This window comes from Naegleria lovaniensis (genome assembly GCF_003324165.1).
Source record: "Naegleria lovaniensis strain ATCC 30569 chromosome Unknown tig046, whole genome shotgun sequence".
Lineage (NCBI taxonomy): Eukaryota > Heterolobosea > Eutetramitea > Acrasida > Naegleriidae > Naegleria > Naegleria lovaniensis.
The window spans coordinates 81020-95562 of record NW_025407868.1 but is presented as its reverse complement, the minus strand read 5'-3'; the positions used below and the strand labels follow the sequence as shown (position 1 = coordinate 95562).

At 35.7% G+C, this 14543-nt stretch overlaps 6 protein-coding genes across 6 annotated transcripts; 3 read left to right on the top strand and 3 right to left on the bottom strand.

Annotated features, from left to right (window-relative positions):
* Nucleotides 1–84: 84 nt before the first annotated feature.
* Nucleotides 85–1758, top strand: C9374_010872 (uncharacterized protein; the record flags this gene model as incomplete). Its single annotated transcript, XM_044686464.1, has 1 exon — nt 85–1758. The coding sequence occupies one exon, from the start codon at nt 85–87 to the stop codon at nt 1756–1758; it is 1674 nt and encodes a 557-aa protein (XP_044543476.1).
* Nucleotides 1759–1832: 74 nt separating this feature from the next.
* Nucleotides 1833–4207, bottom strand: C9374_010871 (uncharacterized protein; the record flags this gene model as incomplete). Its single annotated transcript, XM_044686463.1, has 2 exons — nt 1833–3464; nt 3563–4207. The coding sequence occupies 2 exons, from the start codon at nt 4205–4207 to the stop codon at nt 1833–1835; spliced, it is 2277 nt and encodes a 758-aa protein (XP_044543475.1).
* Nucleotides 4208–5008: 801 nt separating this feature from the next.
* On the top strand, nt 5009–5692 carry C9374_010870 (uncharacterized protein; the record flags this gene model as incomplete). Its single annotated transcript, XM_044686462.1, has 1 exon — nt 5009–5692. One exon carries the CDS (start codon nt 5009–5011, stop codon nt 5690–5692), a length of 684 nt encoding a protein of 227 aa, XP_044543474.1.
* A 144-nt stretch (nt 5693–5836) lies between these two features.
* Nucleotides 5837–6718, bottom strand: C9374_010869 (uncharacterized protein; the record flags this gene model as incomplete). Its single annotated transcript, XM_044686461.1, has 1 exon — nt 5837–6718. The coding sequence occupies one exon, from the start codon at nt 6716–6718 to the stop codon at nt 5837–5839; it is 882 nt and encodes a 293-aa protein (XP_044543473.1).
* A 627-nt stretch (nt 6719–7345) lies between these two features.
* On the bottom strand, nt 7346–8085 carry C9374_010868 (uncharacterized protein; the record flags this gene model as incomplete). Its single annotated transcript, XM_044686459.1, has 2 exons — nt 7346–7541; nt 7622–8085. The coding sequence occupies 2 exons, from the start codon at nt 8083–8085 to the stop codon at nt 7346–7348; spliced, it is 660 nt and encodes a 219-aa protein (XP_044543472.1).
* Nucleotides 8086–8436: 351 nt separating this feature from the next.
* C9374_010867 (uncharacterized protein) lies at nt 8437–14541 on the top strand (the record flags this gene model as incomplete). The annotated part of the gene is made up of 2 exons (XM_044686458.1): nt 8437–9098; nt 9396–14541. 2 exons carry the CDS (start codon nt 8437–8439, stop codon nt 14539–14541), a joined length of 5808 nt encoding a protein of 1935 aa, XP_044543471.1.
* Nucleotides 14542–14543: the final 2 nt, after the last annotated feature.

Here is a 14543-nt window from a genome sequence, read left to right as displayed (position 1 = left end):
TTAGGATTAGAGATAATCGTGTTTCATTTCACTAGTAAAACGACGATGCATTATTGTTCATGTTAGTACCTAACACTCAAAAAAATGCCTTCACATAAAAAGTTGAAGAAAGCCAAGAAGGAAGAAGAAGCCTTTGAAACACTCCGAAGCAAGACTCATCCGGAAGAGAATGAGAATTTGACAACAACAAGCACTTCTCAACCAACGAGCAAGAAAGGTACTACTTCTCAAAAATTGAATACTTCCGAAAACGTCAGAGAGAATACAGATGATACTGAACCTATCCATAATAACAACAACAATGAAGAGACGAATATCAATGAAGAAGAAGAAGAAGACGAAACAGGTGATTTCCATGGCAATGTTCTCTCATCAAACCATGACGATGACAACAATGATCCTCTCAATCGTTTAAAAAAAGCCTCCGATAACGATTTGGATGAAAATGATCGATTTTTAAAAAACTTTTTATTTAAGAGAGGATGGATTTTTGATTATGAAAAACATGGTGATCGATATGCTCAACAAGCACAAGAATTAGATAAAGGAGATGTGTTAGATGATGAATATGCTGATTTGGATATTGAATCTCATCGAATGAATTTGGAAAATTCAAAATTGGGTGGAACCTCAAATGCAGTACCAATGAATGATGAAGAAAAACAAGAAGAACAAGACGAAAAGGAAGAAGATACAGAATATAAACAAGATGAAAGTATGAATGCCGAAGAAGATGAAGCAGATGATGACTCCTCTGACGATCTCTCTGATGATAACTCTGATGATGACTCTGATACACCAAAATCTGAACGTGAAAAAAAAGATTCTAAAAAAAAGAGAAAACGTCTTGCTAAAAATGAAAAATTCAAAGAACAATTAGAATCAGTGAAAAGAGAACATAATGAAAAGGCAGAGAAAATTAAACATGAAATTATAGAATCAATATTTAAATTGAAAGAGGTCATCAAAGGAGATGAATCACTTGTTGACAAGTTGCAAATTTCTAAAAGTGATGATACTGAAAAGACATGGGAAGCTATTGAAAAACGCAAGATTATTGAAGAATTTGCCAAATCTGCAATGGAAGATGATGAAGATACAAATCCAACTTCTGCAAGTACTCTGAGACGACATGTCAACAAATTATTTGAAGATTATTATGATTCATTCTTTGAAGATGTTAACGCAGCAACAGGTGACACATTTAAATTTAAATACAAGTCTGTAGACAAGGCTGATTTTGGATTAACAGCTGAAGATATTATCAACCTGGAGGATGATGATTTGGATCAAGTAGTTTCCATGAAACATTTAATGAGATATGATTATAAGCCACCTGATGAAAAAGTCAAAAAGGATATTTTCTTTAAAGTTAGAAATTTGAAATTGCAAAAAGGGTTATTAGGCAAAAAATCAGAGAGAGCTCTCAAATTTAAACAAGGAAAAATGGGAAAGAAGAACAAGTCGAAACAACATGATGTGAGTGGTAAGGATGAAGGCGATAAAAAGAATGACAACAAGAAGAATAAGAACAGTAACAAAGGAGGTCAAACCAACAAGAGTCAAGGCGCTAAGAGAAAACTGGAGCAGGTTGAAGACACTAAGCCAAAATCCGCTCCACAAAATTCAAATAATGCCAAGAAGAATCCACAAAAACAACAAACCAAAGATGTCATTGCCACAAACAGCGCTTCACAACAAGAACCTCCAAGAAAAAAGAAGAAGAGAGGAAAAGGAGGAAAGAACAAACAGGAATAAATCAAATTGACATGGAACTAAATTATTAAGCAAAGTTAAAATTTACCTGTGTATGAAAAAATACTTTTTATGATTTACTTCTTCTTGGGTCTCACAAAGAACACTAAAATCAGATAGGCCATTAGACGATAAATCAAAAAGTATGCCCACAAAAATCCCAGGTCAACCCAAATATTAGCATATGGTTTGTCCATTGCATTTCTTGCAATAACATCCTCACCAGTTCTGTAAGTACATACAGCTGGTGATGGAGGACATTCAAACGAGGCACCAGCAAATTCATTCAACACCATCGCTTCATAACCGAAATGGAAGATTGAAAGCCAGTAAATCCAAATAAAGTAGGGTGGAATGTTATCAACATTCATATAGAGACCTCCAAACAACATGAGCACAGTTAACAACACTGGAGCAATGGCAGTAGCAAATTCCATGGAGGGAGCCAACACTGCTAAAACCATACCTAAAGCTTGAGCTGCCAATGCCATAGAAACCAATATGAGTAAGAATATAAAGAATCGATCCGCCCCTGCGTTCAAATTGGTCATCCAATAAACGATGGTACCAAATAGAATTGGGAAGAATACAATGTTAGGCAATTCACTGACACTTTTTCCAAGGTAATACGCGCTGACTTGATACATTTTCGAACCTCGTTCTCTCAAAAATACTTTCTTTTCTTCTAAAAGGAAAACTGCCAAAGAACCGAAAATTGAATTCATCGATTGGTTAATAAGGCAAAAGAAGAGAACACCATTTCTATCCTGTACAGATTGTTGATCATGACCTATTTGTAAGAAAATTAATCCCACCAATAAAGCCATTACTACGTTTTGGAATAGTCTTGAAAATGTTAAAATCTTGTCTCGTAAAATATTTACAAAGGCTCTTGCCATAACCACAAAGAATTGAGTAAACCAATTCGCATTATACTTGGCTTTCTTAATATCAGTTTCCAAGTGAGAGGTAGATGGCGCTGTTTCAATATGTTTGTAATGATTTAAAATTTTCTCTATACGATCATTGTCTTCTTGTTTCAATTTCTTTCCTTCATCCGTATCACTGGTAGATTCTGTAATTAAATCAATAAAGTGATCAGCAGGATTGTATTGCTTTGGACAAGGATATCCAATTTCTGCAAAATATTGAGTAGCATCCTTAGCAGGTCCAAAATACGCAACTTTACCACGAGCCAATAGCAATAACTTGTCAAAAAGTTCATAAATATTAGAACGAGGTTGGTGAATTGTGAGAATGACTGCTCTTCCTCCCTTAGCAATTTTGATGATGGTTTTCATGACACTGTATGCAGTTGCTGCATCCAAACCACTAGTTGGTTCATCCAAAAATAAAATACTTGGTTGTGTCAATAATTCAATAGCAATACTGAGACGTTTTCGTTCTCCTCCTGAAATTCCTTTTGATAAACCTGGAGTACCAACTTTGGTGTTAGCACTCTTGAGAAGACCTAATTCATCCATAATTGATTCAACACGTTCCATCTTTTCTTTCCATGAAATTGTTTTTGGTAAACGTAACAATGCTGCATAACGAAGTGTTTCTCTAACACTCAAATTTCCCATCAATACGTCATCTTGTTGAACGAATGCAGACAAACTTCTAAAGCTACTGCCAATCTTCATTCCATTAACAGTAATATCTCCACTTGTTTCCTTGACACGTTGAGCAAGAATATTCAAAAGTGACTAGTGATATGAATACAAGATTGAATCCATGAATGAATGATTCGTGAACATGATGGAACGATCGTCAAATCACCCTCTGAAAAACAAATCATACTTACAGTTTTACCAGCACCACTCGGACCCATAATGGCCAATGTACTTCCAGGACTCACAAATCCAGACATGGGATGTAAAATGTCCTTCTCCTTCTTCTTGAATCCGTTTTTCAATTTAAAGCCAATCTTTTGAGGGAGACTGAAATTGGGAGGAGCAGTGAGAGGGAGTTTCACCTTATAGGTGAGATCTTTCCATTCAAGCTGAAGAGGAGGAGAATCACTTTTATATTTTGGAACATAGGCTTCTTCACTATCATCATCGGCACCACCAATGATGTATTCACCTGATTTCTCGGCTGGAACCGATTGAGCCTTTTTCATTTCCATGTCGGTTGGTTGCAAATTCATGATATTGTTTGTAGTAGTTGCAGAATAGTTGGTGAGTGATTGCTCTTGAAGAGTGGATGAATGTTCTTGAAGAGGCTCTTCGTTGAGAGAGGCTCCCGATGTGGTGGACGAGTTGCTGCTGTTGCTACTACTACTTGCAGCCTCTCCGTTATGACCAACGCCATTGGTTGGCTCGGAAGAAATATTTGGTAATTGATGCATCATTTCAATATCGTGTGTGGTTGATGCCGTTGTTGTTGCTGTTGTTGGTGGTGGCGGATAGAGAGAATGGTCTGTTGTTGTAGTGGCCGTTTCTGTCATTTTGTTTTAATTTCAATTATCAAGTAAAGAGAGAGGTTTGAAAAAATTGTACGCTAGCTGATGGCATCTTGAACAAGCTCACACAATTCAAAAGTGCGCTGTTGATGAAAAGTACGCTCCAATCCAATTTTCATATCGTCCCTATCAAATCTATTGGCAACAATAGAAATTAAAACCGCACGGATGACGCACTTTTACCTCATCAACCTTGCGGTAACTTGTTGTTGTATTCACAGGATGTTCTTGAATTATGCGTTATGAGAGATTGCTGTGGAAGGAAAATAGAATCCGTCGTTCAGTCCGTGGATTGCAGTTTTCAAAAGAACTCAATGAGCGACACGAAGAAGACATAATTCGAAAAGCTGTAGATTGAGTTTCCTCTAAAAACGAAAGTTAAAATTCATCCACTAAATTTTGTACTTGATTCTTGAAATATTGGTCTTGCTTTCACGCCCGAACATGTCATTGTGTTAAATTCTTCTGTAAGGCTGCTTTCAAAAGGCTTTAACTCTTTCGCACAGAATCCTCTTGCATGATTTAGCACTAAATATGGAGAAATTTTTTGCATGCTCTGGTTGACTGAACGGCGCCCAGACACTTGTCCATGTTTTCCTACAATAAAAGTCATGCTTGCTCATTTCTGGATCGGTTCAAGTTTCAATTCCATACACTAAAATCACCAGAAAAGGTGTATTCAAACACATGTTCACAGGATCACATCAAAGAAAAAAAACCAAGTGAATTCATTCTTCTTGAGTGATCATCATACACACCGATTAAAGTTCCAAATCATCACAACACATGACACACTTCATGACAGCTTGTACGAATAACACTTTACGAAGGAATGAGGACACAAAGAATCACAACCAACATCTCGTTTCGAGTACTTTACCCATAACCTCTTGGACCTGTGAACAAGTCCAAGAATGGATTCAAAAATTAGAGATTCATGATACTCTCACTGCAAACAATAACAACAGCCAATTGGATCAAAGTATTGGATCCTGTGACACTGAGCGTGCATCTTTATACTCTGAGCTTGTTGTTTCAACAAAATCAGTGGAGCAAGAATTAACATCATCACCAGCATGCTCACGTTTCACATCTTCTAATTTAGGCTTACCAAAACAACGATTACATTCTCTCAAGGATGCAATACCTTATTTTAAGTTTCACTCCATACTTGGAATTGATTTATTAGAATTGAGAGTGAATGAATTGGAAGAAATGTTTTATGAGGATTTTTCTACATCCTTAGAAGACGAAGAAGAAATTTTCCAAACTGTTCCAACAACAATATGTACGACTCTTACTCCTTCTAATACTCCATCATGTCATTATACAATACCTATTCCATGTGATCCTAACGATGTACAGACTCGACATTTCATTCAAAAATTGTATCATAATATTTGTAATTTAAAACAACAACATGAACAAATGATGGCAGAAATGCATCCTGTTCATTCTCGAATTCACTGAACCTAGTGAATGTATGGAGTGTTCTTTCCGTTTAAGAAATTGTTTCTCGAACTCATTTGTAAACAAGTTTCAAATCTCACAATGTAAATAAACATCTCAAGTATTGATGAATATTATATTATTAAGAATACATGAACAAGTATATTAAATCAACAAGGTCACGACAATATCTTTGGTAGCGTTCATAACTTTTAACAATAAATAACTTCTTAAGGATGGTAAATTCTGCGGTTGGTTGGAAACATTGGTATAAGAATTGGATTCTTGGGGTCGAAGGGTTGTTGTAGTAGTTGATGGATGAAGAATTCCTAGATTTGCATCATTTCTTTGAAAAGGTAGATCATAGGGAATGACCATGAAATACTCTGACAAATACGTTGCTCCTTGAATGAGTTCTTTAAAATCCATATCTTGATTTAAGTTTTGAACGAATTGAATTTGGAATTCTTGAGGAACTTTAAGCATTTGTTTTCCAATCAAGAAATTTTCAACTTGAGAAGGATGTACCATGATGGATGGGTGTAAAGTATTAGGAGTGGTAGTAGTAGTTGTTGTTGTAATTGTGGTACTACTATCAGTGGGTTGAGTCAATGTACTATGGTTTTGATGATTCAAAAGTTGAGAGTTCGATGTTGAAGGCATTAAAGTAAAGGAAGGAAGGGAAGTCATTGGACTCGATGGAGAATTGAGTGGTGGAACATTGGAAGGTGGTGCATTCCAATCATTCGACGTTTCAATAAACTCTGTACTCGTGTTGGAATTTTCATCATGATGTTCATCAATGAGGTGTTGCTGTTGGGAATGACCTTCTCGTGCGTCATGAAAGAAGCCTCGTTCCCAACAATCATGATCCTGGGAAGAGAAGCCTCTACGACCACGTGGTCTGGTCGTCATGCTGATGGTCGTCTTTCCTGTCTTACGAATTCCTTTTTGAGTTTTCAAAAGTGGAGAGTTTACATAATGTCTCTTATGTTCATGAGGACAACATGAACTGTTACTACACGTACGCAAAGGCTTATTAACCATAGAGGGCATGATCAACACTGACACACTACTATTGTGTTTTTTTTAAATTAATGGGTGAATTGGAGTGTGATAGTCAATCCTCCTTGAAATATATTGCATGGCCAGGTGTGGTTCTTGAGAATCTATTCACATTCTGGGCTATAAAAGGGGACCTTGATTCACTTACTCGATCATCAAGATGCGATTGTTGCGTGCCTATTGCGACTATATCTCCAATCAAGGCTTGTACGAAAAGTCATCTTAATGGAAGGAGATAAGGCAAAATTAATATTCTTCTGAGAGAGAGATGGACGAGAATATTCAAGTTGGCCGAAGTGTTCACGAACATGCACGACGATCGAGCCTCTAAGGTTTGTTTTGGGGCATGACGAGAGAGTGAACTCATTTTGGAACTCGTGCAAAGATTCTCCTTTTGTGTCCTTAAAAGACTTTGCAGCCTTATACTTATCGGTAGTTGCCAATTTGAACTTATCATGTGTTTGATGAAAATTGAGATCGGCATGGCATCAATTTCAATCATGATGATATCTGTTTAATTTAAATTCATCAATTTCAAACCTATTAAATATATTTGATCAAATAAGAAATATGAATGATAATATGAATAAAATTCGTACGAAACGATCACTAAGCCATATCATCCTCGTCTTGCTCCTTTGAACCAACGCACAGTCTCCTTACTTGTTTAAATTGAATATCTGTGGTTGGAGCTCTTCCTCTTGCTCTCATTCTACACTTGTGGCATTGAGCAACTCGTTGTAAACATTCATCAGCATTTAATTCATATAAATGACTTAGTAATATTGCTGCTATAGTTCCAGTACTGAAATAATGAGATCGTAGAAATTAAAAATAATAACAATCATGGTCATGATTAAATTAATTTTGATGATTGATACGAACCGACCATGACCTCCCCAACAATGAATCAAAATTTTACAATTATGATTTGAAACTATTCTTGGAATAAGATCTTGTTGAATAAATTTCGTGACTGCAGAATCGGATGCAATTAAAGTGTCCTGAATTGGAAATTGTAAAAATTCAATACTCTGTGCGTCGTCACTTGATGAAATATTACAATTTTCATTTACATGTTTTTCAATCATGGGACGATAGGGTTGAAATCTTTTTAATTCTTCTTCGGTTTGTAAACACACAAAACAATTAATTCCACTTTGAATTAATTTTTCAATTTTTTGTTGAGCGAGTTCTTGTTTTAGATCACCTGGATAGGCAGACATGAGAACACGTTGAGGAATTAACCAATTGGACTCGTCTGTTGGACCTCTATGAATGGACGTAAATTCTTGATGATTCATTGGAACAAGTGGAGGCAGAAAATCGTTTGGGGATGAAGCTGACATTTTTTTTGAATGGTGTTCCAAGTTCCCCAACTAGCCACGTTTTGTTGTTGAACACTGGTTTAAAGATACCATGTAATATCATTGTTAAGAACTGTCACTTTTTGAACTGTTTCTGTGTGGAGAAACAAGGAGGTTTTGGAAACGCTTGAAAAGATTTTGACAATGGAAAAACGCACTATTAATAATTGCATCTCAAAAATATGCTCTTGTTCAATCAAATCTAGATCATGGTTGGAAACAAGCAGCGGACGCTCTTTTGAAATTCAACCAATTGCTTTGATGCTGTTATGATCATCATCATAACTGATCCGAAGCAAATAACAAAGGTGGTGACTTTAAAAATTTAAAAAAATGTCCTCTCAAAACGCTTCTTCCTCATCAAGCCTTCATCAGCAGGGTGGAGATGTTCAGAGGTTGAGATATTCTTCACAACTTCCATCCCTTGTTCGAGACGGTATTTCGGAGGAGATTGAAAGTTGGAAGAATGACATTATTATTGGCTTCCAGAAAGCTCTTTCTCTTTTGCATCAAGTGCAAACCAACAATAGTGCATCCTCCGAAGAAGAAGAAGGTTCTGAGTCGATTCATCCCAAATGGTTTCATACATTAAATTCGACCATTAGACTTTTCAATAGATATAGCACAAATTTAGCATATCCATTAAGTCTCCAAGATCGAGTAACTCTCTTTGAAACTCTTCTTCCGATCATGATTGACAAACAACTTGACTCGTATATGGAGTTACAAACTAAATTAGCCAATGTCATGCTCTTTTTGATGAAAAACAAGTATCACAAATTGATTCATCAATCCATCAAGCCTATTACTTGTTGGAGAAGATTTTATGAAATGTTACGAAACACTTATTTTCCAAAAAACAGAAATATCGCATATCATCCATCTGAAAATTTCGGAAAGACTATTGTAAAATTGGTTTGCAAATTGAGAAATAATTTCAGTGTAGAGACTACGGATGAAGTGATTTCCGAACTTTCTCCAAGTCTTTATTTTAGGTAGGTGTTTCATGTTGTATTGTGATCATCTTGAGTGTTCATTTCATATTGTGATCATTTTGTTATGGGTATTACTATTTTCTTGATGTGTCATTTTGTTATGGATACTGGTGCTATTACTATTATTTTCTTGATGATACTGTGTCTACTGCACGTGTGTGTATATGATACTGTCTACACGTGTGTGTATATATATATATCTTTGTTCGTCAAAATTTGTGTGAACATTTTGGGTGTTCCTGTGTGTATCATGATTTGTGATCATTTGTGAATGATGACCTTTATGCATGAACTCAGTGATTCTGAGTTTTTCGTCTCTCAAGCATTCTTGTGTTTATTCCTTCCTTCAAATCCTGAAGTATCTACATTGACCAATCATTGGTTTACACAACTATTGGCCATGTGGGATTGGAATACCAACTCACCATTCTATGATCTCAATTTTGTATCATTGATGTATCGTCTTGCTAAAGATCAAGCTGGAAGAATTGATTTTAAACCACATTTGGATCAAATTTTCACTCGATTGATCCGATCCATGGATTTGAATATTGGTTCAGGTTTAACGAGTAGTAGTGTTGCTTCAGGTGCTGCATCAAAATTAATGTCCAAAAATTTAACCATGATGAGTAATGCTGCCTCTGGAATTATGCAAGTATTGAGTAGTAGCTCTGGTGGTTCAACTTATCATAGTTTTCCAAGTAATAATTGTTCGATATTTTGGAAATTGAGTGATTTGCGTAATTTACTCATGCAATACAATGCTCAATTATTGACATGGTTGATTACACCATCCTCACCAGAGACTTTAATCTATCTCAAGAGATTATTCCAATCCATTGATCAATATTATTATCCAAGTAATAATGGAGAATGGTCGAGACCATTGAGTATTTTTATATCTGAATTATTCCGTTCCATTGCAGCTCGAGTTACTTGTGAAAGAGAACAACTTGTATCCACTGTTACTTGTGAAAGAGAACAACTTGTATCAGGAGTATTGTCCGGATCTTGTTCGTACCAATTGGATGATGAAACTATTGAAGAAATTATTAGAATTGTGTTTCCAAGTTGTAAAATGGCTCTCTTTAGCAAGTCCGAAAAAGTCTCGAAAAATGCCATTCAAGCCATCAAACACATTTCCTTTATTCGACCCTCTGCCATTGTTAAGGAATTATTTGAAATTGTTTTTCATGCATTGCAAACTCTCACTGAAGTTCATCAAATCAGTGTGGCTCTCGAATTATTGAATACCATCATTATTCCTCTCTTGTATCATAATATTCCTGAAGTGAAGGATTATATGGCAGAGTTATTGAATATGGCACTGCTCGGTATTGATACCAATGATCAACAGAAAACATCTCTAACCATTTCATTCCTCAATACTTTATTTTCTGTGGTACCAATCATTTCAACCATGTCGTATCACGAAGGAATGCCCCATGTCGTGGAATTATTCCCTGATTTCGTTTCGGAATTTATTCGTCGCATTTTACACGTGATGGGAGAATTGGTTCATACCAAACAACAACACACTGAAGCCAAGAAAGAGAAGAAGGAAGTGTATAATCATTTATCAAAATCAATTTCATTATTCTTCCAACAACTCTCTCAAGACTTGCATCAAGTGTGTGTGTTGAAAATTATCGAATACTTGACCAGTGAATTTAAACCAAACTCAGTGAAGCATATTGGTGAAATTGCACAAGCTTGTGTCATTTATTTGGATCAAGAGAATGGTTCCTATGATCCACTCGGAATGATGATTGATGCATTAATGTCCAAGATTCTCTACAAGAATGAATTGAGAGATTTACACGAACAAGAAATGGATTATTACATTCATTTATTAGCCAAAATTGTGAAATGTAACGCCTGTGTTGGAAAACACTTGGATTCCTTATTGAGAGTCATTCGATTGACTTTTGATCATGAATCCAAAGCTGTCGTCAAGTCATGCGGTAAACTTTTGAAAAATATTTTACAAAGTCTATCACAAGTGTATCTCGTTGAGAAGAGAAGTGCTCCACCCAAACAATGGTTCAGTGAAGAATTTCAAAATAATCATGACAAGTATTGGGGACAACTCTATGACTCGACCAATGTCGATGCTCAATGGCATGTTCCCAATGATCGAGAGGTTGAACAAGCCACTCAAATCTACAATGAATTTGTGAAAGGACCAGTGGTAACCGTTCAAAAAGCCACTTCCATGCTCGTATCATTGAACAAGCGTCAAGAACCATCGGAAGTGATCACGAGAGATGAATTACTACGTGCTCTTTTGAAATTCAAGTACCTTCTCAAAGGAAGTTCTCTCATGCTCGATGAAATTAGACGAAATGAGAAGAGTGAATATACCAAAAAACTGGTCAATCATTTCTCTAATAAGAGTGCTGGATGTATGGTCATTGCTGATGAAAAGTTGGAAATGAATCGAGAAGCACTCCTCACGACACTACACACCTTGTTGAAAGAGAGTCTTGCTGTTGGTTTACCTCTGAAAGAAGACGTTTCGAAACCTGCCATGGTTGATGTTCGAGTGTTAATTGCACTAACAAAGGCCATTCATATTTGTGCAGCGTTTAGAAGTTTAAGTTTCTCTAAAATGTTGAGCATGAGTAAGATTTGGTCTCTATTGAAATTACACTTTTTCAAAAGCACTACCAAGAAAAAGTATCCAAGATGTTTCATTTTAGATCGATGTCAATTGTTATTTACTTGCCGAGTATTCCAGAGAACCATACCATGTACAGAAATTCATCTCGAGACGTTGGAAAGTTTGAAACGTCTTTCAACCGACTCGGAATATTCTCAAGTGAGAACTCGAGCACAAACTGCCTTTATTGGAATTTTAAAATTATTCAATCATCGGGCATTTGAAAAATTCATTCTTCCAATTATTGATACCTTACAAAGTAAGGACTCTACTCATGCCATGGTGAATGGTTCCATTTTCTTACTCGAAAAGAGTACTGTGATTCGAAGAATTACCGATAGCTGGCAATTAATTTCCAAAATGTTACCTTCCATTTGTAATTGCTATCATGTGGATAAATCTTCCATACAAAAGAGAATTTATGGTCTCTACATGCAATATAGTACCTCCTTCAAAGAATTACCTATTCATAACAAGACAGCATTGAAATATTATCATGATACTGTTTCATCACTTGTTTCCATTGCATCCAGTTTATCACAATCCTTTTATTGGAATTATCAATTAATTACAGTATCATGTTTGAATTTATTGATACGGTCTGATCGTGTAGTATTGCTGCCAATGGAAGCAGTGAAATGTTTCATGACCAATCTTGTGAGTGATCATGTTCCTTTGAGACTATTATGCATGAAGGCTGTTGATTTCATTTTCACACAATACAAACCTATTCAACCTCGACAAGTCATTACAGACAAGGAACAAGTCAAGTCCATCATTTATCATTCTTCACAAGTACCGACGAGTCAAGAAGAATTTGAAAAGACGTATTTCGTGGACAAGTACTATGTCGGATGGAATGGACTTCCAAATAAGGTTATTGTGTACGACTATTCCAAGGAGAGATTATTCAGAGAAGAATCATTGGAATTACAACAAGTCATTGCTTCCACCATGCTTGAACCCAATTACCTTACAAAACTTTTCATGTACTTCTCTGAAGAAACTAATACTCAAAATAATGGAAGGTCTTTCACTAAAAAGAATGCACAAATGTTTAAAGGTCTCTTTCAATTGATGGGCATTCAAGCTTTGGAATTGTTGAAACCTTTTATTGAAGATTTGTTATCAGTGTCAGGAAGTGGAGCTCCAGAAGAACATTCTAAAATATGTCTAGTAGCTGAAATATTTGCTGGTTTGTCAAGAGCAACAAAACATTGGAAGTTTGATGACAAACAGAATGCATTGGAGTACTTGTTACAACAAATTTCTCATACCATTGATACGTGTGCACCTCAAGCAGTAGATTCAGGTCTTCGTTCTGCGTTTCACTATGCCATGTTTGACAGCGATGGAAGAAGAACAAGATCCATTATTAACTTTTTAATAGAAAAGACAAATTTAGATTCTGGAATTGTGTCTGTTCAAGTCAAAGTATTGCAACTTGTATTCTTTACATTGGTTGAACTTGATTGGAGAGATACCAAAATATTAGAGAAATTTATTGAAGAAAAGTTATTGAATCATCTCGCATATCCATATCAACAAATTAGAGAACTCATCTCACGAAATTTAGCTCTCATTTTCCTCAAATCGTGGAATCCTTCTAGAGATGAAAATGGTTTACCAAAACTTGTCAAATCTTGCCAAGTGAATCCAATTTTATCTCAACTCTTGAAGAGTGATATGATTACAACTACTCAATCCATTTCACAAAATTTATTTATGGATGAAACTGGTGCATTGAAACTTCCACCATTCTTATTTAGCCTCTCAAGTCTTGGTAACAATCTCAATCCATCTGAATTTATTCAAAAGACAATGATTCCAAAACTTCATGCTGACTTTGAAAAGCTTTATTCAGATTATAGCAAACAAAGATCATTGGAGCAATCGGAATCAAGTCAAAAAACAAAATTATCACCAGAAGAAATTGCTTTCAAGTCCTTATGTAAGACTGTTGTTGAGTTTATGGGTGCTTCGTTGATGTTTGGAATTAATGTCACGTTACCATATTTCTCATCCTTATTACCACTTGTGTTACAATGTTTTACTTCCTCAAATGATACAGATATTGCAATCATTAGTGCAGGAGTGATTGCTCGAGTCGGTTCATATTTATTGCCACAACATACCATCAAAGATTTGTTATTTTCAATTCTATTTTTACAAAAACAATTAATGATTCATCAAGCAAGTGCTTCCACTAGAAGAGTACGATTGGCAATATGCTTTTTCCTTCAAAGATTTGCGTTTAAACATCAATTCTATATTATTGGAACCGAAATTGAGGATGATTTTTATGAACATTTGTTGTTCCTTTTGAAAGACAAATTTGTGGAAGTTAGAGATATTGCTTGCAATACATTGGCTGGATTTATCAAAATTGCTCCAGATGCAAGAGTTAAAAGAATTGTTGATCACTTTTTGGAGGAGAGCAAACAACATTTTGCTCACAAAAAGTCAGGTCAAGCTGAAAAAATTTCAAAACTAGACGCGAATTATATTGCAATAGGATTGAGTGCTATTGTAAAGGCATATCCCTATTCTCTACCCTCATTCGTACCTACTGTTTTAGTCACTCTCTCCAAGTTCAGTTCCTATCAAAAATCAGAACAAGAGAATGTGGATGTTCAATTTTTGACAGAAACTATCAAACATACATTCACACAATTCCACAAGACTCACCACGAGCAATGGGAAGAGTACAAAAAACAATTTACCGAAGATGAATTGTACACAGTGAACCAATTATTGTATTCACCAGTCTATTATGCTTAATT